The following is a 21,944-nucleotide window of genomic DNA, read 5'->3' as shown; positions in this document are numbered from 1 at the left end:
GTACTTTAAAATTCTTGTGCACTTAAATTCATTTTGTTAGATATTTAAAGGTGATAATCTCCTATGTACCTTTGTTTTAAACATGTTAAGACCTCAATTTAGATTTACCTATTTGAAGGATTATGGAGTATATATGTATACTTTGCTTTATTAAATAGACTAGAGGTCCAGTGCATGACATTCGTGCACTGGGGGTGGGGGGGGGGTGTCCCCTAAACATCCCACCCCCAGAAAACCTTAATAAGCATATATTTAATAACTCCAGAATTTATGGGTTGGTTGAGTGGTTTCTTTGCTGGTTTTACGTGGATTCATCCTGCTGCATTTACATGGACAGTTCTGGAAGAGGGCCAGTGGGGAACATAGTGTTTTGATAAGCCAGTATAAATAGAACAAGGGAAGATACAAATAACAGGGTTTCTTTAGTTTCATATTTGACAGTTTATGAAAATGAGTTACATACAACATGGATGTGTCTGTAAGCATGATGTTGAGTAAAACAAACTAGATATAAATGAATCTGTATATAAAGTTAAAAATAACAGACAAAACCAATCTACTATGCTAAAAAGTATAAAAATATTGCTTACCCTTTGGGATGAAAGGGGGGATAGTGACTGGGAAGGTTTTAAAAACTGTAACTGTAAAGACATCTTAATGTGGATCTTGCTATTTCTTAAGTAATATTAGACAATCTTTATGCAAGTAACTAGTTCTAACCTGAAACACAGTGAATGTTGAAAACATTATCTTTAAAGATTATTATTTTTAGTAATTTATAACACTATAACAAGATATACTCATTACATATATTAAATAAGGATATTGTATTAACCTTCAGGAAATCATTAATAAATTTTTATATATTTGGAAGGGAGAAGTCCTAAAACTCACTTGATATTTAAACAGATAAGTTTCTTTCCCATGCACTTAATGGCAGTTTTGAGATCCTGAAATTAAGTACTTTGGTTACAGATAAGATCATCTGTTGTTGTTTTTTATTCTTTTAAGGTTTTGCGTCCATTCCTCCTTCGTCGAATTAAGGCTGATGTTGAAAAGAGTTTGCCCCCCAAAAAGGAAGTGAAAATCTATGTGGGTCTCAGCAAAATGCAAAGGGAATGGTATGTGATATCACTATTGATTTTTCACTAATTTTCATTTGTATTTTGTTTTCCCAATTTATAACTTCCAGGAATTTCTGTTGGCTGGATTGAACTCAGCATGAAGAGTTTTCTGGTCATATAACACAGGGCTTGCCAATCAAATGTATGATACAAAGTCTTAGAACTATTGGATGATGGAATCAGGATGGGAAGTTTATGAATCTGAAAATCAAACTTGGGATTTATTAAACGGATACAATATAAAGTCCTCTACTTGAGTTTTTTTAAAGAGGATGCTTTGGTTGCACAAACATGAGACACATAATTAACAGTAAATTGTAGATTCTGGGTCAGGGATTGGTGCTAGTCTTTGAAGTTGCAGATTATTTGTATAGATATGAGAAAAATGCAGTTCTTTATTTTATTCCATAAAGCTACATTTATTTAATTTAAAAGATTCCATTCTTTGTTGATGTCTTATTTTAGGCAGGATAAAATGTCTTTTTGTGAAATTATGGTGATGATACATGGTGGCTATTTTTTAAAACACCTACATAGGACAAAATAAAAATCTTGAAAACCTTGTAAGCTGCTTTTCCTCCCCCACCCCCCCAAGTTTTGTTTTGGTTTTTTTAAATATGTTTTATTGATTTTTTTAGAGAGAGGAAGGGAAAAGGAGAGGGATAGAGAGTTAGAAACATCGATAGAGAAACGATTCAGCTGCCTCCTGCACACTCCCCTACTGGGGATGTGCCGGAAACCAAGGTACATGCCCTTGACCGGAATCAAACCTGGGACCCCTCAGTCCGCAGGCCGTCGCTCTAACCACTGAGCCAAACTGGTCAGGGCCACCCACCCCAAGTTTTATAGATGTATGAAATCCAAAAGGCTAGAAACCTTTAACTTAGTATTAATTTGTGTGTGTGATAGAAAGCTCAACTTGAACCAACAATGTGAGTTAGCTGCACAAAAAAATACTGTAACCTAAACACATCCTATATAATAAAAGTCTAATATGCTTAGTGTCGGTTGTCTGGTGACCAGTTGACTGTTCAACCAATCAAAGCGTAATATGCTAGTGATATGCTATGATGTGCACTGACCACTAGGGTGGCAGACAGTCTACTGGTCGACCAGTTGCTATGATGTGCAGACGCTCTGACTGGTAGGTTAGCTTGCTGCTTGGGTCGGCTGATGAGGACTGAGCGAGATGGGCTGGAAATGCCCTGGAGCCCTCCCACAGTCCCTCCCCATCCCCAATTTTTCACTGGTGGGGCCCTCAGCCTGGCCTGCGCCCTCTCGCAATCCAGGGCCCTTCGGGGGATGTCAAAGAGCTGGTTTCGGCCCAATCCCACAGGCTACTCCCCTCAGGAGGGTGCCAGACGCTGGGCTCGTGGCTGGCGAGCGCTGCTGCTACAGCGGCACAAGCCTCTCCTGATTGGGACTGATTGAGTGCGAGCCCGCGGCAGGTGCAGTGGGGCCGGGATGAGTGAGGGCAGCAGGTAGGAGCTTGCAGGCAGCATTGGGCTGTGGGTTTCGGCCAGTCCCTGCAGGCCACCCTGAGGGATCCCACCTGTGCACTAGGCCTCTAGTATTAATATAAGTGTAGTGTTTAAGGGCAGGAAATAATTAGCCACCTTGTTCTTTACTGGTTACACCACATCTCAGGTATATTCAATTCTGTACTTAATATTGATCAGTATTTACAAGGGGCTGGAGTAGTTGGGAAACATAATGAAAGGCTGTAATTTAAAGAAATGGATGTGTTAATGGAAAAGAACCACCATAGAACTATGGTAGACCACCTTAAATATCCTCAAAACTTTTGAAAGGCTTTTATAAGGTAGCAAAGATACTAGGCTTATCTTGTGTGACACTAAAGTACAGAACTAAAACATGAGTCTGTGCTAAGGGACGAAAGATCTTTCTTAGCTAAACATACTGATAAACTATCTTAGAACTGTGATGGAAAGGACTGCCTTTAATAATATTTTGTGCCCCATAATTGGAGTTGTTAAGCATAGATTGCGTAGGTTATTCAACTTACTTTGTTGAGGTTTCAAGGTCCTGAAACTTTGGTATTCAGACAGATTGCTCTGTCCTGCAGGATAATGTCTAAATACTTAGTGTGTATTCAAGGCTTTTTACAATCTGGCCTGTGGCTGTAGCTTGTATGACCTCTCCCATGTACTTTTATTTATATTTAAATCATGTTGTATTCCTCTTATGCTCATCGTCATGCCTTACTCTGATGATTCTTCCTCCCTCCTCAGTTAGTGTTCGTACCCAAATGCTATACTGCCTACAATGGATATGACATTCTTCTCTTAGAAAAGATTGAAAATTAAAACCATTTTTAAACTTAGGGTTTAAGTTATGCTTATTAATTATTTTTTAAATGTGGTATTATACTGTTTTAGTTTATCCCAAGGAGATGAATTTATACTATTTTGGGCCTCAATGCCCAAGGCACAAGTGTGGACATAAGAACACTGAGGGCAATAGAGAAAAACAGGAAAAGAGAAAGAGATTATATATGGTCAATTCCTAACCACACTTTAGAAGTTGATGGGTTGTTTTTTACAGCTTTTTTTTTTTTTTTTTGGATTGAAGTAGGGAAGGTGATTGAGTGTGTAAAGTGGCAGGAACTGATGAGGGAGTATATGAGCCCTCTCAATATATTTTTCTCCCAATAGGTATACTCGGATATTAATGAAGGATATAGACATTCTGAACTCTGCAGGGAAAATGGACAAAATGAGGTTATTGAACATCCTGATGCAGTTGAGGAAGTGCTGTAATCACCCATACCTCTTCGATGGAGCGGAGCCTGGTCCACCTTATACAACAGATATGCATTTGGTCACCAACAGTGGCAAGATGGTAGTGCTAGACAAGCTGCTTCCTAAACTAAAAGAACAAGGTATCTGTGTTACCTGTATCATAATAAGAAGTAATGAGTCCTGCCCTGGCCAGAGTGGCTCGGTTGGGCATCATCCCATGCACTGAAAGGTTGCCAGTTCGATTTCAGGTCATGGCTTATAGTTGGGTTGCCACTTCGATCCCCGGTAGGTGGCATGCAGGAGGCAGCCAATCAATGTTTCACTTTATATCGATGTTTCACTCTCATATCGATGTTTCTCTCTTCCCTCCCTTCCTTTCTCTAAAAATCAGGTTTTTTTTTTAAAAGAAGTAACGAAAATTTTTTTAAAGTTCGAATGTTAATAAAGAGCACTACATGAAAAGATGGGATTTCCTAAAGTTGAAGTGTAGAATATTTAAAAACTTCTATTCATTATTTGAGCTCCATCTTCTCCCAAATTATAGGCTTTAAGTTGTTTAGAAAGTATCAGGAGTTAGGGCAACCATACTTCTGGATTTGGGGGGAAGAGTTCTCATTTTATATATGTTTTCCCAGAAATACCAACTTTTTGTTATAAAATGCTAAGAATGCTCTCCCCACCTATACACAGTTCCTAGATACTTGGGTAGACAGTGATGGTGTGTTTGTGGTATTGTTTTTCAATTACTTACTTAAATATTATGTATATGGGTCCAATTTTACTTACAACATCAAAATGAGTATGTGGTATGTGTACAGGTGTATTTAAATTACATGAATTTAGAGCTAACTTAGTATAGATCCAGCTTTAAATTATAAACTCATGGCAAAACTTGTTTTTATCTATATTGTACCTGCTTGTCTCCTGTCAGATTTCAGATTTCTCCATTTGTTTCTCTATTTTTTTTTATTGTTTAAAGTATTACAAATAGTAGTACATATGTCTCCTTTTTTTTCCCCAATTGACCTTCCCCCAACTGACCCCCCTGCACATGCCCTTACCCCCCTCCCAGTGCCTTGCGTCCATTGGTTATGCTTATGTGCATGCATACAAGTCCTTCTCTCTATTTTTTTAAATATATGTTTTTATTGGTTTTAGAGAGAGAGAGGAAGGGGGGTGGGGTGGGGGGGATAGAAACATCTATGAGAGAAACATCATCCATCAGCTGCTTCCTGCATGTACAACTCGGGCATGTGCCCTGACTGGGAATCAAATCAGCCACCTCTTGGTGGGTGTCATGATGCTCAAACAACTGAGCCACACTGGCTGGGCTTTCTCTGTGTATTTTGATAAGAATGACAGTTATACCAATAGATGACTATATGATAATGACTATCAAAAACAGTCAATCGATGTTTCACTCTCACATCAATGTTTCCTCCCTTCCTCTCTCAAAATCAGTTTAAAAAATAAAAAGTGATGAAAACTTTTTAAAAGTTCGAATGCTAAAATTAGCACTACAGAAAAGACTATTCTGGCATTTCCTAAAGTTGAAGTGTAGGATATTTAAAAGCCAATTCACTAACAACTTTTGTCCCACCCTATATGTGTGACTAAAAGGTAATGAATGATTCAGCCTTTGGGATGGCAAGACCTTCCAGGGTAGACACATGTACCCTTTCCTATTTACCTTAGTGTGCTGTACAAATGTTGCCCTTTTCTATATATGTCATAATGGGGAAAATGTGAGGAGTGACTGACTCGGTTAATAAATAATGTAATTTTTCTTGTAACTAAGTAGGTAACTTAGATTTAAGGAGTAATTGGTTAGCTTTAAATTTTTAAAGAGGTGGTTTTTTTTTTTTATGATAATGTGCTATTATATTCAATAGGTTCACGTGTACTAATCTTCAGTCAGATGACAAGGGTTTTGGACATTTTGGAAGATTACTGCATGTGGAGAAATTATGAGTACTGCAGATTGGATGGGCAGACACCCCATGATGAGAGACAAGTGAGTAAAATCCAGAAAGGGGAGATAAAAAATAAATATCAGATAAAACAATTGTCTGACATTTCTTTTCTTTTATGTGTATAGGACTCCATCAATGCATATAATGAACCAAACAGCACAAAGTTTGTTTTCATGTTAAGCACACGTGCTGGTGGTCTTGGCATCAATCTTGCTACTGCTGATGTAGTAATTTTGTATGATTCAGATTGGAATCCCCAAGTAGATCTCCAGGCCATGGTAAGAGATAAATTTATTATTTTGTACTTACAGATTTTTTAGTTAAAGCAATATAATAATCTACAAATGCCAGTGATTTAACCAATTAGAATGTTATTTTCCTCTGACCTGATAGTTTAGTGATACTTTACAGTTGCTCTTCCATCTATATCAATATACACATGCTCTTTGACTTACAATGGAGTTATGCTCTTGGGACATAATCTCATCATTAAGTTTAAAATACTGTAAGTTGAAAAGGCATTTAACCTGCCAAACGTTATAGTTTAGCCTACCCGGTTTCTACTGGTGTGACACCATCGTAAAGTCGGAAAATCATCAAACCAGTGTAAGTCTGGGACCATCTGTATTTCCATCTTACAGCTTTGCCATATCTTAGGACCTTGGAGTCCTGCTTTGTGCTCTGCATTCTGGTGGCAGAAGGGGGAAGAGAGAGAGAGCGCTGAGGAAAATTTTTTATGGGTCAGATATTCCTTAGCCAGAACTAGTCAAATAGCATACTTGACTGCAAGGGAATCGCTAAATGATCATGTAGTTGTGTTCTAGAAGGACAGGAAATGGGTTTTGTGAACTATAAACTTCCTGCCACATTAGATGCTTAAAATTTAGGCCCATATGTGGGAATACCTTGGCCAGATCAGGAAGATGCTTCTTTTTTGAGAAAGTTTATGATCTGTAGATTAAATAGAAAACTTAACAAATTCTTAAGACTGATATTGCTAGAGACTTGACCCATGATATTGGTGAACATAGACCCAACTGTTACATCTCTGGTGTTAGTCACTTCCATCCTATATTCTTCATAAGGGTGGCTAGGAAGATGAAGCAATAAGATGGGGGTGTTTGATAGGAATGTGGTTTGTTGAACTTACCAGACTGGGATTTTTATATTGTTTGTAGAGTTCATAGCAGTGTAAATTTATATTTGACTTAGGTAGAAACACATTTTGAAAAAGATTTTTAATAAACTATCAAACTTAAAAACTATAGTTACTTATTGCCTTGAGACATTATGTGTATTTTATCTCAGTATAATTTAGTAAAACTAATCTGATAGTTCTCACAGATTCAGCAGCTATGATGTGTTCCATACCTTCTAAAAGTTTTCCTTGTGAGATAACCAGTTAATTTGATTGAAACTAAGAAACTTTGAGAATTTAAGAAATGTACTAGTAACATACTGTGAATCTATCTTTAGTATAGTTTTTTGTTAATAATTTTTAAAAGTTTTTGCTTGAATATTTAAATTCCGTTTCTTAGTATACACACATTTTTCAAATGTTATTTATGTGAATTTTTACCTTATTCAAAATATATGGTAATTTGCCTAGGACCGAGCACATAGAATTGGACAAACCAAGACTGTCAGAGTGTTCCGCTTTATAACTGATAACACTGTAGAAGAAAGAATAGTGGAACGTGCTGAGATGAAACTCAGACTGGATTCAATAGTCATTCAACAAGGTGAGCCTTAGACCTAAAAAAAATTTACCCAAGTTGTATTGATGGATGTTGAAGGAGATTCCTGTTACTAAACAACTATTGACTCAAGCTAGCAGCCAGAGATAGTAAGCTTTAGTTTTGCTAACGGGATATATTCGGGCTCAGAAAGGTTTACATTTGAATATTGACTGCCAGTTAGCAGTTCTTTTATACCATCTGAGCCTGTTTTTTCATCTAGTAAATCAGGATAAAGGTAACTACTATTTAGGATTTTTAAGGATTAAAGGGGATAATGTACTTAGCATTCAGTGTGGTGCATATTGAACAGAGCTATGGTGATTATGATTTACATATACTAAGCACTCCATTGATGATTCTGAGGGATACTGAAGAATAAAAATGAAACTCAAACTGATTTTTAATACTCTGTCTAGTCTGCAGCTATTTGTTGAGCTCCCAGCAGATGCCAGGCACTGTTCTTAGTGCTGACAATACACTGGTGAATGAAACTGACCAATGTTCTTACTTTCAAGGAGCTTATAATTTAGTGAGAGGGAGAAATGGAATAAACATTTATGGAAATAGGACTAGAGGAAAGTGGAATTTTATTTTGAATTAATTGAAGGAAATTTCAAGTTCTTACTGTAGATCAGCTTTTAAGGAAGAGATTTATGTTTTCATAAAGCTATTGTTGATGATGAGACATGGAGAAAAGCCTGGCCAGCATGACTCAGTGGTTGAGCGTTGACCTACGAACCAAAATGGAGAAAAAAAAATTCTCCATAACTTTAAACTGACATTAGTTATTTTCCTTCTCATAATGCATCATGAGCATATTTTTTCTGTCTGAAAAACTGAGAGGTACACTGTTACCATGTTCACTGATAATGTATGTATCTTGGTTTTGTCAACCAGTCTCTAATTTCCATATAAATGTCACATTTCTTTGCTATCTGTCTCATAATGCCAGCCATAGTGTTGGTCACACGTCTGAATACCTGAAGACAGTAAATGATTGATTATTTCTAGTTGTTTTTGTTAATAATAGTTTAACATTGAATCTTGCTTTGTGCCAAACAGTCTTTACATCCATTATGTCCTTTAGTCTTCATGCCAGATTGAGGTTAGCATCAGGTAAGAGCAAGTCACTTGTCCACTGTTTTATACCAGTACAGCTAGAAAGTGACTCAGACATGGGTTCAGGAACTATATTAACTATTAGAGTGAAGTGTATAATCAGGAAAATCTCTGGGAACTTAAAGGGACTTGCGAAAGAGTGAAGTTTCTCATGGGTGATGTAATGATTAGTTGTTTTTTCCCCTCACAGTTATCCATGTGTTTAGAAAACACCTGCCATGTGGCTCTTGTTCTCAATTACTCTCACCTATGAAACATGTTTGTTTGTTTTATATTAAAATAATATTAATTCCTTTACTTAGAAAATCTGTTTGAGTTTTTCAGCTTATTTTTTAAAGTTATTTACTGGGGCAGATTTTGTGCCAGTAGCTTTGTTACTCAGGTGCATGCCTCTGTTACTGTCTTGTGGACTTAAGGACATAAGATGAGAACCCCCGAAAGCCCTGTATGTCTGAAAAGCTCCCTCACAAGGAAGTAGTTTACATAAGCCTAAGGACAGTTTTGACAGCAGTGTGATGGGTTTTAACCCAAAGAAAAATGCTCTGTGGATACAATAGCTCCCTCTTATCCACAGTTTTGCTTTGTGTGGTTTTGTTATCCATAGTCAACCACAGTCTAAAAATGCTTAAGGGCTATTTTTAGAAAAAAAAAAAAAGAAAACAAAAAACACAGTTCATAACTTTTAAATTGTGTGCTGGTTCATAATGTAGCATAATGAAATCTCCTGCTTCCGTCCCACTTGGGACATGAATGATTCCTTTGTCCAATGTATCTATGCTGTATAGCAAGCATATCAAACTCTCCTGTGGGCCACATACCTCGTTTATTTGGCCCGTGTTAGCCTTTGAGTTTGACATGCTTGCTGTATAGGCTACCTGCCCATTAGTCACTTGGTAGCTGTCTCGGTTATCAGAGAGAGACCACATTCACACAACTTCTATTATAAATATATTCTAATTGTTCTTTATTAATAGCTATTGTTGCCCTGGCCAGTTTGGCTCAGTGGATAGAGCGTCGGCCTGGGGACTCAAGGGTCCCAGGTTCGATTCTGGTCAAGGGCATGTACTTGGTTGCCGGCACATCCCCAGTAGGGGGTGTGCAGGAGGCAGCTGATCGATGTTTCTCTCTCATCGATGTTTCTAACTCTCCCTCTCCCTTCCTCTCTGTAAAAAATGAATAAAATATATATTAAAAAAAAATAGCTATTGTTAATTTCTTACTGTGCCTTATTTATAAATTAAACTTTATCATAGGTTTGTATGTATAAGAAAAAATACAGTATATGTAGGGTTCGGTACTATCTGTGATTTTAGGCATCCACTGGGGGACTTGGATCTTTAGCTACTTATTACAACTTGTATATTAATTTGTATAAGTATATGTGAGTTGCCCTTGAGGTTGAAAACAATTCTATGTAGTATTTTGTTTTGCTTTGATATGCTATATTTTTGAAAACACAAATTATATAGTTGGCAAAATTCTTGCCAGTTGGAAATCTTAATAATTACTTTTCTGATGTTTATTTTTCTCTGTCATCAAGATAAACTTTCAACAGTTTCAGTTCTTAAGATTAGGGAGTTTTCAGAAATTGATGTTGTATATTTTGGTCCTTACATAAAATTTGGAGATTTGAAGGTTTTTTTGTACTCCACCATTCTGAATAGGAAAAGTTGATTTGGGAGGTTTAGTATTAACATCTTTCTGCTTTCAGAAACTTCTATAATGTTTTCATCTCTTGATTTTTTTTTATTAACATTGCTAATAATTTCAATTTTACATATCTCAAATTACTATTATTCACCCAATACAAGAATATATTTTATTGAATATAAAACAGGTTTCATCACATAATACATAAATAGGTTTAGAAACATTTCAAAGCTTACCAAGTGAAAATTTGGCTTTAAATTTTATATAAAAATGAAAAGTATATGTGACATATGAAATGACTGATATTTGAAGCAAAATGACACACTATTAGATCTGACATTTAAAATTTCAGGTTTCCAGTAAAATAAAGTTCAGTTAACATTATACAACATAATCTTTTTTCAGGAAGACTTGTGGATCAGAATCTGAACAAAATTGGGAAAGATGAAATGCTTCAAATGATTAGACATGGGGCAACACATGTATTTGCTTCAAAGGAAAGTGAGATTACTGATGAGGATATTGATGGTATTTTGGAAAGAGGTGCAAAAAAGGTGAGATATAGATTAAATGATAATCTTTGCGATATGTGAAATATTTTAAACCCAAACTGAGGAAAGAATTGTTATGTGAATTATAGTGTTATTTCCATAAAAGCTTTTGTGTACTGTGAAGCCTAACCCACTTGACCATAGTTCTGCTTTTTAAATTCTTAAACTAAAAGGTGTTTCTTTTGTTCTTAGACTGCAGAGATGAATGAGAAACTCTCCAAGATGGGTGAGAGCTCCCTTAGGAACTTCACAATGGACACGGAGTCGAGTGTTTATAACTTCGAAGGGGAGGACTATAGAGAAAAACAAAAGGTACTTACACAGAGGCTTTGCTGACTCGAAGGCTTTTTTTACTTGAAACTTGGAATTTTCAATGTTAGTTGTAAATTTATTAACATTTAGACATGATATCCTCTGAATATTGTCTAGGCTAAACATGTATCTACATTTTTCTCCTAATTTGAGTTGTAGTATACATTTTGTAGCGCCCCCCCCCCCACACACACACACACACACACTGAATAGAATTATTAATTTGGTCAAAAAATACTTACTGAATAGCCTGTGCTCTTCACTAGACATTATACTACGTGTTGATAACAGTGTTGAACAAAGTATCGCAGTCCCTGTTCTAGTAGAGCTTGTAGTCCAGGATTTTATGAATGTCTTTCCATTTGCAAGCAGTAATCTAAATCAGCGGTCGCCAATCGGTGGTCCACGGACCACTGGTGGTCCACGAGGTCCGAAAGGTTGGCGACCGCTGGCCTAAATGATGTACACAATGTAACTAGCATTTCTGTAAGATATGCAACTAGATATAATAAAAGTCTGTGATTTGAATTGTTTCTCATCTGCTAGATTGCATTCACAGAGTGGATTGAACCACCTAAACGAGAAAGAAAAGCCAACTATGCCGTTGATGCCTATTTCAGGGAAGCTCTTCGTGTGAGTGAACCTAAAGCACCCAAGGTGAGTTGACAGAGCAAAAAAACTTTGATACTGGAAATGTGAATCATTTTTTTCTCCTCTTCTTTTTTTAAGTATGTTTTTATTGCTTTCAGAGAGAAAGGGAGAGGGAGAGATAGAAGCATCAATGATGGGAGAGAGTCATGGATCAGCTGCCTCCTGCATGCTCCCTACTGGGAACTGAGCCTGCAACCCAGGCATGTGCCCTGACTGGGAATTGAACCCTGACCTCTTGGTTCACAGGTCAAGGCTCAACCACTGAGCCACACTGGCTGGGCTCTTTTATTCTTACCAAATTTCCCAGGGAATTTACATTTTGTGTGATTTCTTATAGTGTGCCTCAGTCAGTTTTTAATTGCTAAAAGTTTTCTTAAAATTGATTGTGGATCTGCATTTAAATGATTGTTATTTCAGTTGTATTGAAATATGAATTTTCTTGCTTAAAAAATTGGTTGCCATGGTTTATGGACTAAAGATGATTAGAGATAGATTTAAAGCAAAATAGTTTATTCTTTACGGACAATATAATTTTCTTTTTCTCTAGGCTCCTCGACCTCCAAAACAACCCAATGTTCAGGATTTCCAGTTCTTTCCTCCACGTTTATTTGAATTATTGGAAAAAGAGATTCTGTATTACAGAAAAACTATTGGGTACAAGGTAATAGCAAATCACACTTTGTTCATAACTAATCTGGTTTGTTTTTAACTTAATAAAATAAATAGAAGCTCTTGGTACGTTTTCTTGCATGGTTGGATTAAAATTTGTGAAATGTCATTTAGTTTAAGGGTTAATTAGTCCATCACATTTTTTGTAAATTTTACTGATTGGTGACATAGGAAAATACACTTTTTTAGGTACCTCGAAATCCTGACCTACCAAATGCAGCACAGGCACAAAAAGAAGAACAGCTTAAAATTGATGAAGCTGAACCCCTTAATGATGAAGAGTTAGAAGAAAAAGAGAAGCTTCTAACACAGGTATAGTCTTCAATCAATACAAAATTTAGTGACTGTTGTTTTGTAAGGTACTGTGTTGGGGTATACAAAGGAGTACAAGTTTTGGGGATTAAAAATGGTGGCGGAGTAAGTGGATGCTGCATGGACATGCTCCTAGGACCAAACTATAATTGCAACTAAAATACAGAAAAACTTCCTGAACAAAAGAGTACAAGTTTTTGTTTCAAAGTGGAGCAATTGAAGATGATAAAACATGGGCATATGGGTTAAGGCTGTATTTTGATTGTCACTAGTTAAGGCAGTTGAGAAGGTGATAGATTTGCACCAGCCTTGGTTAAGTGGGTGTCCTTTTGATTACCTTTCTTCTAGTGTTCTCATCTTTCCTTGTGAATCTTCCACATTGCTACTAAGTTATAATTGTCAGTTATACATCTTTGCTTGGTGCTTTTTGCTTATCATCCCTTAGAGTTCAATAAAAGTCTTTCAGAATCTGGCCTTAATCTAACATTAAAGCTTCGTTTTCCCTTTTCTTATGTCTCTGCTCTTTAAGCTATGTTTATTCTTCCTGGCGAACTCCTTATCTGTCAGAGCTCAGTGAAAATGTCACCTTTACATGCAGCATTTCTTACTCTCTTCCAGTTAGATTGAGTATTTGTGCAATATATGTGTACATGAAAAGTTACCACTGAAAAATATTTAATTTAAAAAAAGATAAACTAGAACCCTGGCCAGGGGGTGTGGTGGTGGTGGTGGGGCTGAATGTCTAGAGCACCCACTCTCGGCACCAAGGGGTCACAGGTTAGATTCCTGGTCAAGGGCACATACCTGGGTTGCAGGTTAGATCCCAAGCCTGGTCAGTGTATGCATGCAGGAGGCAACCAATCGATGTGTCTCTCCCACATTGATGTTCCTAACTCTCTCCTCCTCCCTCCCTTCCACCCTCTCTAAAAAGCAATGGGAAAAATATCCTCGGGTGAGGATTAACAACAACAACAAAAAGATGAGGAACAAGCAAAATTTAGTATTTTCTGTAATACTTACAAGCATTGATAAAATGTAATAGCATCTTTTCTAAGTTCATTGTGCTGTGATTAAATATTGTTTCTGTTGCTTTGAAGGGATTTACCAATTGGAATAAGAGAGATTTTAACCAGTTTATCAAAGCTAATGAGAAGTGGGGTCGTGATGATATTGAAAATATAGCAAGAGAAGTAGAAGGAAAAACTCCAGAAGAAGTTATTGAATATTCAGGTAACTCTTACTTTAATCGGTATAAGAATGTTCTCAGGCTTTTGGAGAGCTGCTGGAAAGTTCAGATTTTCTTACTCTGAATTACTGTGTTTTGATAAGCTAAATTTTGCCTCAACTTCTTAAAACTGAGTTAGAAAATGTTCCCTTCTTTAAAATGACACAATTGTTTATTTTTTTACCCTAGCTAAATAGCTATAGCCAAGAAAGTAAGAATAGGTTGCTGAAAAATATGTTGGCATTAATACTTTATCTCTCTCCATAACTTCTCAAGTGTTAAACACCTGTTTCTTAAAGTCAGTTGGATTGTCAAGTGTATATGTGTAGTTGGGCTGTGATGAGTCTGCTTAGAATTTCAGAGTAGCAGAAATTGAAGAATTGGGAGATATTTAAATCATCCAATTTATCTCTTTATTTGTTTTTACAGTTAAGGAAACTGAGAAATTATAAATACCTATTTATTGTCCAGTATTATATTTGGGAGAACTGGAAACATTTCTTAGCAAATAAAATAAGAGCATTAATACTAACAAGTTAGATTTCTCTCCCTCCCACCCATCTCATCTGTCCAACTTTTATTTTACAGCTGTGTTTTGGGAAAGGTGCAATGAGCTCCAGGACATAGAAAAAATTATGGCTCAGATTGAAAGGGGAGAGGCAAGAATTCAAAGAAGAATTAGTATCAAAAAAGCACTTGATACAAAGGTACTTGGCACATTAATAAATGTGGTAGTAACTCCTATCTGTATAAAAATTAAAATAACCTTTAACAAAGAAAAGAATGATGATTTAAAATTAGAGTTTTCTTCAGAGAAAAACATTGAAATGTTACAGGTATTCTCTCAACTGAATTTACCTCAGATTTCACTTACTGTATCTGGGTCTGAGGCAATCAGCTCTTTCCTTCAGAACAGTAAAGACTAAAATTGTTTTAGGACAAAGAGGATATAATGCAATTGAGGTGTTATGGGTAGAAAATTCTGATTTGAAATATAGTGTAGCTAATTTTACTAAAGCTGAGTTTGAAATACAGATTATATAGGATTTAGATTTTATATAATGTAAAATCTGACTTTGCTAGATTGGACGGTACAAAGCACCTTTTCATCAGCTGAGAATATCATATGGTACTAACAAAGGAAAAAACTATACTGAAGAAGAGGATCGTTTTCTGATCTGCATGCTTCATAAGCTTGGATTCGACAAAGAAAATGTTTATGATGAACTGCGACAGTGTATTCGCAACTCTCCTCAATTCAGATTTGACTGGTTTCTTAAATCCAGAACTGCAATGGTGAGTGCTTGGGTCTTGTGTAATGCGCAAGCGGTTACTATTCTCTAACTAAGGTAGCTTCTTTTCTTAGAGAAAATTGTGCTTCCACTGCTTCTTTGAGGTAAATTTTGTTAAAATATTGTTGGTGTCATAGGTTAAATCATTAAAATCCCAGTACCATCTATAACTTGAGTTTATTGGTCCTATCCTTTACTATTATAGATACTAACATGCCCAAACGTTTTAAGTTTGGGAAATATTGGGATAAACAAAGTTTAAACATCTTTATATTTATAATACAATTTCCTTAGGTATATTTAAAACGTACTGTCACTCTTCAAGATGTGGGATAGTGGGCAATCTTTTCATGTTTGACGACTGAAGAATTTTTCCCCCCAGTAAACATCCAGAGGGGTTGCTGTTTTGTGAAACCCTAATTTGGGAAATGCTGAGGTACAAATGCATTATAAATGTAGTTAGAGGTTATAGATTCAGTTGCTAACTCCTCTACCATATGCCCTTTCAAGTAGGAACTACTTATATAGTTCATAAGGAAGCACGGTTTTGTGCTGAGTAAAACAAGACACATAGGGTCACATCGATTTACCATTGCAATGCCATGGTGTAAAACTGTGTATTAACTTTCTATCATGTTTTATGTTGAGTCACACATAAAAATTAATAATATGTATGGCCCGTTATGATAAACAGTTGAGGTGTAATCCTTTCCTAAGAGCCAAGAGAATTCATACTGCAGCACATCTGTAACACATCCTGGCATATGTGCCTCACAGTGCCCCTGTTAAGGGAAATGCAGTGTTCTGCCTCCTAGCTCTATGCTATTGCAAATATTTCTAAACCTTGTATGGTGTATTCTATAAAACAGTATCTTAAAATGATTTTGCTGTGATTGTGTAATAGTATCACTATAAGAAAATAATTTTTGCTCAGGAAGGAAGGGAGCTGCTAGCCAGCAACAAGTAGACTCCTGTTTTTTGTGGGGGGAGGGTTATCTACTTCTACACTATACTCTAAAATCTTCTCTGGAGGCTATATAGGTTACTAGAGAGAGATGAGGTAGAGCTCATCGTAAACTTCATTGCCTATAATTTCAAAATTGGGAAGGATGGCATGTGGTACTGATAACGCTTTTAAGGCAAAGATTATATGCACCTGTTACTAAAGTTATAGTTGATTTTTAAAAATACATTTTTATTTCAGGGAGGAAGGGAGAAGGAGATAGATAGGAACATCAGTAATGAGAGACTCATTGATTGCCTGCCTCCTGCACATCCCCCACTGGGGACCGAGCCCACAACCCGGGCATGTGCCCTTGACTGAAATCAAACCCAGGACCCTTCAGTCCACAGGCTGACACTATCCACTGAGCAAAACTGGCTAAGGCTCTAGTTGATTTTTTGACCCTCAAATATGCACACTATTACCTAAGTTTGGACATAAATGACAGTTCTCAGGCATAGACTCTTAGTAGCAGTGTTGCATATATTATGAGATAATCATTTTCACTGTTAATTCTGAAGTGAATGAAGGGTTTATAAAGAATCACAGTAGTTTGGCTTTAAATAATAAAAATATTTACAAATACGTTTTTATCCTTATATTTATTGCAGGGGTGTAAGTGACTTTATATTACTCTATTTAAACATTCTTTAACTATAATCATGAAACGTATAATGAAAAATACAAATACTGTGTAAATTTGTGTTTGCACTCAGGAGCTCCAAAGGAGGTGTAACACCTTAATAACCTTGATTGAAAGAGAAAACATGGAACTAGAAGAAAAGGAGAAGGCAGAGAAAAAGAAAAGAGGACCAAAGCCTTCAGTAAGTAGTCACAAATATGTAAATACTAGAGGCCCAGTGCACGAAATTTATGCACGGTAGGGTCCCTAGGCCTGGCTGATGATCAGGGCCAATTGGGGCCTTCTGGCTGCTGGCTGCCAACTGGGGCCTCCCTTCCTTGGCTGCTGGTGGCCGGCTGGACCTCCCTTCATTCCATGCCACCCCCTGGTGGTCAGTGTAGGTCATAGTGAAGGATAGCACTCCAGGCTGAACTCCCGCAAGGGCACTTTGCATATTAACCTTTTATATATATATATAGATTTGAGCACTTAATTTTTTTCTTTTTAAGAATATGTGCACTACTTGGCTATCATTGATATTAGGTTCCTTTTGTTTTGGTTTCAGTAAATAATATAGCCTTGGTCACTTAAAGTATAAATTAAACTTGATTGCATTGTGGGTGAAATCACATTATGATATGATAGTTCATAAATATGGGGGATTTGTGGAAATCTGCAAAGTATGAATGCCAGGAGTGTACACATGACCTTGGGGAATACAAGTCATAATTTAGAGTGTTTAAAGAAATATTAGGATTAACTTAAAATGGCCAAAGCACTGATATTATATATTTGCTGTAAAGAGAATTATAAGCGTTTTATTTTTCTGATATTAAAAGTTACTTAATAAAGACTTGTTTCCATTAACTTAAAAAAAAAAAAAGAAATAGTAAGAAAGCAATGGCTTTACAACTTCACTATGAACTTGATTTATTGTTCTAGTGATTGATATCTTAGCAATGTGAAAGTAAAACTTTTAAGGTAAAGAAGCCATCTTGTTAGTTTATAAAATCATGAATAAATAAATGTTTCTGGATAATATCTGATATATACATAATCTCACAAAATACTTTTTATTCCTGCTTTCTTTTGGTAAGAGGGCATTTTAGATATTTGGTGTATCGATTTACCTGTGAGTTAGTTATTTTATTATTAGCATTAAAATTTTTTTTATTTGTTAGTAATATGAGTAGATAAGATTCTGGGTAAGAGCATCTAATACCTATTACTATGTAGCAGTTATTAGTAAAATGCTATAGTGTGTCTGTTAATACACTTAACATTAACATTAGTCTTGTGATGAAAAATAATCCTTCTGTTTTGTTTATAGACACAGAAACGTAAAATGGATGGAGCACCTGATGGTCGAGGAAGAAAAAAGAAGCTGAAACTATGAATACACATTTGTTTCATAATCACTAACTTTAAACCAGTAGTTCTTTAATTTACGGGTCTTCATAAGATGTACTGTACAATGCTCAATTGTTATGTCATTCAAAGACATCAGGTTCATCTGTTTATTGAGCTAAAAACATAGTATGTAGTTTCACTTTTTTAAATGCAACAGCTGTGCTGAAATTTTTTTATCATTAACACTTGAAATAATAAAATAGGCTTCATTTATTAATAAATGTTTCATTTGATTTATTTTTCTATTATAGTTCCATATGTGAAGATTGTGCCTATTTGTTTGTCAGCTATAGTTTCTACACTCACAGGGCTTAAAAAAAGCAAACAAAAAAAAAATTGCAAATGACATTTGTCCCTTCAGTTTTCACTTAGTTCTGTAATTGTTTTAATTCACTTTGCCTTTGCAGAAATTTGGGTATCATCTTTGTAGTGCTATTTAGTCTCATCTGGAAAGATTGTATAAATTCTCCTTGCTTATTATATGGGTAGAATGGGAGAAAAAGGCAAGAAAAATTATCATTATATTCTATGCATATTTCTGTTATGCTTTCTGTTTCTGTAGTTGGTTGTGAGGTGAATATGCCCCATTCTTTTGGGAAATGGCCTTTTAGTTGTATAGCCAAAGACATTTAGTATCTTCTGGTTCCTTAGGTGTTACCATTTTATAAGAGGAATATTATTTTTTTTAATTGTTTGGTGAAATTTTGACTAATTACCTTCTAAAGCAGCCACAACTTAGAAAAATAATGTCAAAAAACTAAGGTGATTATTTTCCCAGCCAAAATAAGGTTGTGAATTTGTCATGCTGTTAAACTGAAATTGGTAACAAAATGTATCCCCTTCCAGTTTACCTTTTTTGAGTTTTAGAGAATTGAAAATTTTATTTTATTATATTTTAAAATAATTTCTACATGTGAACAGCAAGACTGACTGTAATTCCAGTTTTTAATTTTCTATGGACGGACTTGACAAACTGGAGACCCTGCAGCAGGATTACCCAAATTGTAGTGTCAGGATTTTAGCTGTACCAGAAGCCTTTATGTGCTACACATAATTTGTATAAAGTTTTATATGTACAAATTGGGTACATAAACAGTTCTCCATTTTTCTAAGGGAATGCAATAAATGTAGCATCGTGAATAAATATAACTTTTATAATCCTTAAGTGGTCTTTTCTTTCCATTTCTTTATCTTTTCTGAGTTGATTTTTATTCACTTATTTCCTTAGGACATTATCTTTTCCCTTTACTTAGACTTCTTCCTGTAAAATTTCTGTGTGTTGAACAAAACAATGTTTATGACAAATGTAGAGTAATTTGAATTTATTTTGTGCTCCCCCCAAAGTGATTTCTATACTACCTTGGATTCTTAAAATAATAGTCATAGATCTAATGCAGGGGTCCTCAAACTAGGGCCCGCGGGCCACATGCAAATACAAATATTGTATTTGTTCCCGTTTTGTTTTTTTACTTCAAAATAAGATATGTGCAGTGTGCATAGGAATTTGTTCATAGTTTTGTTTTTTTTTTAAACTATAGTCTGGCCCTCCAACGGTCTGAGGGACAGTGAACTGGCCCCCTGTTTAAAATGTTTGAGGACCCCTGATCTAATGTGTGGAAAATTTGAGGAAAGCTTACTCTTTTTCATGGAAGGAGCTACTAAGAGTGGTGACCTCGTTTTGGAAGAAATAGGAAAAATAAAAGCCTGAGGAAATGTTACAGGGGACACACAAGGGATGTTTTCTAAAGGAAGAGAAGTGGTCTAAAGCTGGGGTGGGGGTGGGGGAATAGACAGTAGAAATGCAAAATGAATCAAATATATAGTGCCAGCCCCTAAGAACATGTGGACTCATACAAAAGAAAGGGAAACGCTTGAAAATAGTGTGGAAGAAACAATACTCAAATTTAGTGTATCAGTTCAGCCAATTTGTGAGACTGGTGTTTCACAAGTTAATTTGGCTGTTGCTACTGTATGTTTACCTAGAATAAAGTAAAGCCATGTTTTTTATATATACTGTTAAAGGAAGGAAGCATGGTTAGACCGTAATTTAAACAGGAACTATGTTGGAGAAGATAGACTAAAAGTTGAAAGTATATTTCCATTTTTTCCCCCAATTTCCGTTGAAGAAGAAGCTTTAAACGTAGAATGGTGTCTGAGGCCAACCTAGAAGCTGGTGCTTACATAGGTGAACAAGATTAGAGTTGTTTTGTTATTCAGAATGTTACATTTAATACCTGAGTAAGGCTATCTATATCATTAGGAAGATTATATTTTATTGAGATCCTGATAAAATGTAATCATTTTCAACGTTAATATTTTAAATATTAACATTGAAACCTTGAAGAAATGATAATGGAGATTTTTCTGTGGAGGCAGACAAGATCAGAGCAAAGAGGAAAGGCAGGGTACAGAAGGTTATCATGGAAAGCTGCAGGTGTCTAGCAACAGGCAAAACTGGGAAATGAAGGACCTCACCCCCAGGGTAACATTACCATACCTTCCCTAGTGTATCTGTGGTCATGCAGTTTTGAGCCCTTGAGATTCCATAGCGCTGGTCATGTGGTTTGAATTCTTCCCTGCTTTTTCCAACTATGGCATGTTTCTAGTCATATGCGTTAGGACACCCCCACCCCCACCCCCACTTAGAGGGGGAACGAACAAAGGGGCTGCAGAATAGTCTAAGCATTAAGCCTCCAGGACATGGAGGTTCTGACACATCAAATACATCTCGGCCTCAGTTGTGTTGTCAGCTCCAGGCCCAGAAAAGCAGCAAAACCAGACAAGCAACAACAGGCTACCTCAGGACTAGCTGCATTGCATAATGACCCCCACCCCCAAGGACACACCTGGAAAGCGGATGAATATTAAGACTAGAGGCCTGATGCACAAAATTCGTGCACTCGGGGATGGGGGGTTCCCTCAGCCCAGCCTGCACCCTCTCGCAGTCCCAGAGCAGGCCTAAGCCGGCAGTTGGACATCCTTAGTGCTGCCGCAGAGGCAGAAGAGGCTCCTGCCACTACCACTGAGCTCGCCAGCCATGAGCCCGGCTTCTGGCTGAGCGGTGCTCCCCCTGTGGGAGTGCACTGACCACCAGGGGGCAGCTCCTGCATTGACCGTCTGCCCCCTGGTGGTCAGTGCATCATAGTGACCGGTCAGTCTGCCGCTCAGTCGATTTGAATATTAGCCTTTTATTATATAGGATTCTCCCCTAGATCTTCCCCTAAAATCCCCTGCCCTTAAAAGCCCTTAGGATGTTCCCGCACTTTTCCCTTCTTCATTGTTCCCCCTACTTCCAGAAGGGATAACTTTATCTTCCTCCTGTGCTCCAAAGGCCCCTTTGCCTCTATAACTTGTTTCCTGAGCCTGCTTCTACTTCTCCCTTCTACTTCTGTGAATTTTTTTCTTGTTTTTAAATTTCAGTCAGCTTTTCTTTTTCCCCCCTATATCCTCTTCCACCTCTGCCCATCCCCCTCTGCCTGTGATTTTCTAAATAAATGTGCTCTTATAGTTTGAGTCTTGGCTCTGAATTC

The 21,944-nt window shown here is 36.6% G+C and overlaps 1 protein-coding gene across 1 annotated transcript in view; it reads left to right on the top strand.

The window, feature by feature from the left end:
• The window catches only part of SMARCA5 (SNF2 related chromatin remodeling ATPase 5), a 37,540-nt gene extending 17,961 nt beyond the window's left edge, over positions 1-19,579 (top strand). Inside the window, exons 10-24 of the mRNA XM_081091171.1 lie at positions 1,012-1,121; positions 3,800-4,026; positions 5,779-5,900; positions 5,985-6,137; positions 7,469-7,601; positions 10,773-10,921; positions 11,111-11,230; positions 11,777-11,887; positions 12,429-12,542; positions 12,740-12,862; positions 13,960-14,092; positions 14,676-14,794; positions 15,171-15,383; positions 17,099-17,206; positions 18,335-19,579. Coding sequence (XP_080947297.1) covers positions 1,012-1,121; positions 3,800-4,026; positions 5,779-5,900; positions 5,985-6,137; positions 7,469-7,601; positions 10,773-10,921; positions 11,111-11,230; positions 11,777-11,887; positions 12,429-12,542; positions 12,740-12,862; positions 13,960-14,092; positions 14,676-14,794; positions 15,171-15,383; positions 17,099-17,206; positions 18,335-18,400 — 2,001 coding nt within the window. The 3' untranslated portion in view covers positions 18,401-19,579. The remainder of the gene's footprint in view (positions 1-1,011; positions 1,122-3,799; positions 4,027-5,778; positions 5,901-5,984; positions 6,138-7,468; positions 7,602-10,772; positions 10,922-11,110; positions 11,231-11,776; positions 11,888-12,428; positions 12,543-12,739; positions 12,863-13,959; positions 14,093-14,675; positions 14,795-15,170; positions 15,384-17,098; positions 17,207-18,334) is intronic.
• The last annotated feature ends 2,365 nt before the right edge of the window (positions 19,580-21,944 follow it).

The sequence above is a fragment of the Myotis nattereri genome (assembly GCF_964212035.1).
Source record: "Myotis nattereri genome assembly, chromosome: 5".
Classification (NCBI taxonomy): domain Eukaryota; kingdom Metazoa; phylum Chordata; class Mammalia; order Chiroptera; family Vespertilionidae; genus Myotis; species Myotis nattereri.
This window is presented reverse-complemented; position numbering and strand designations above follow the sequence as displayed.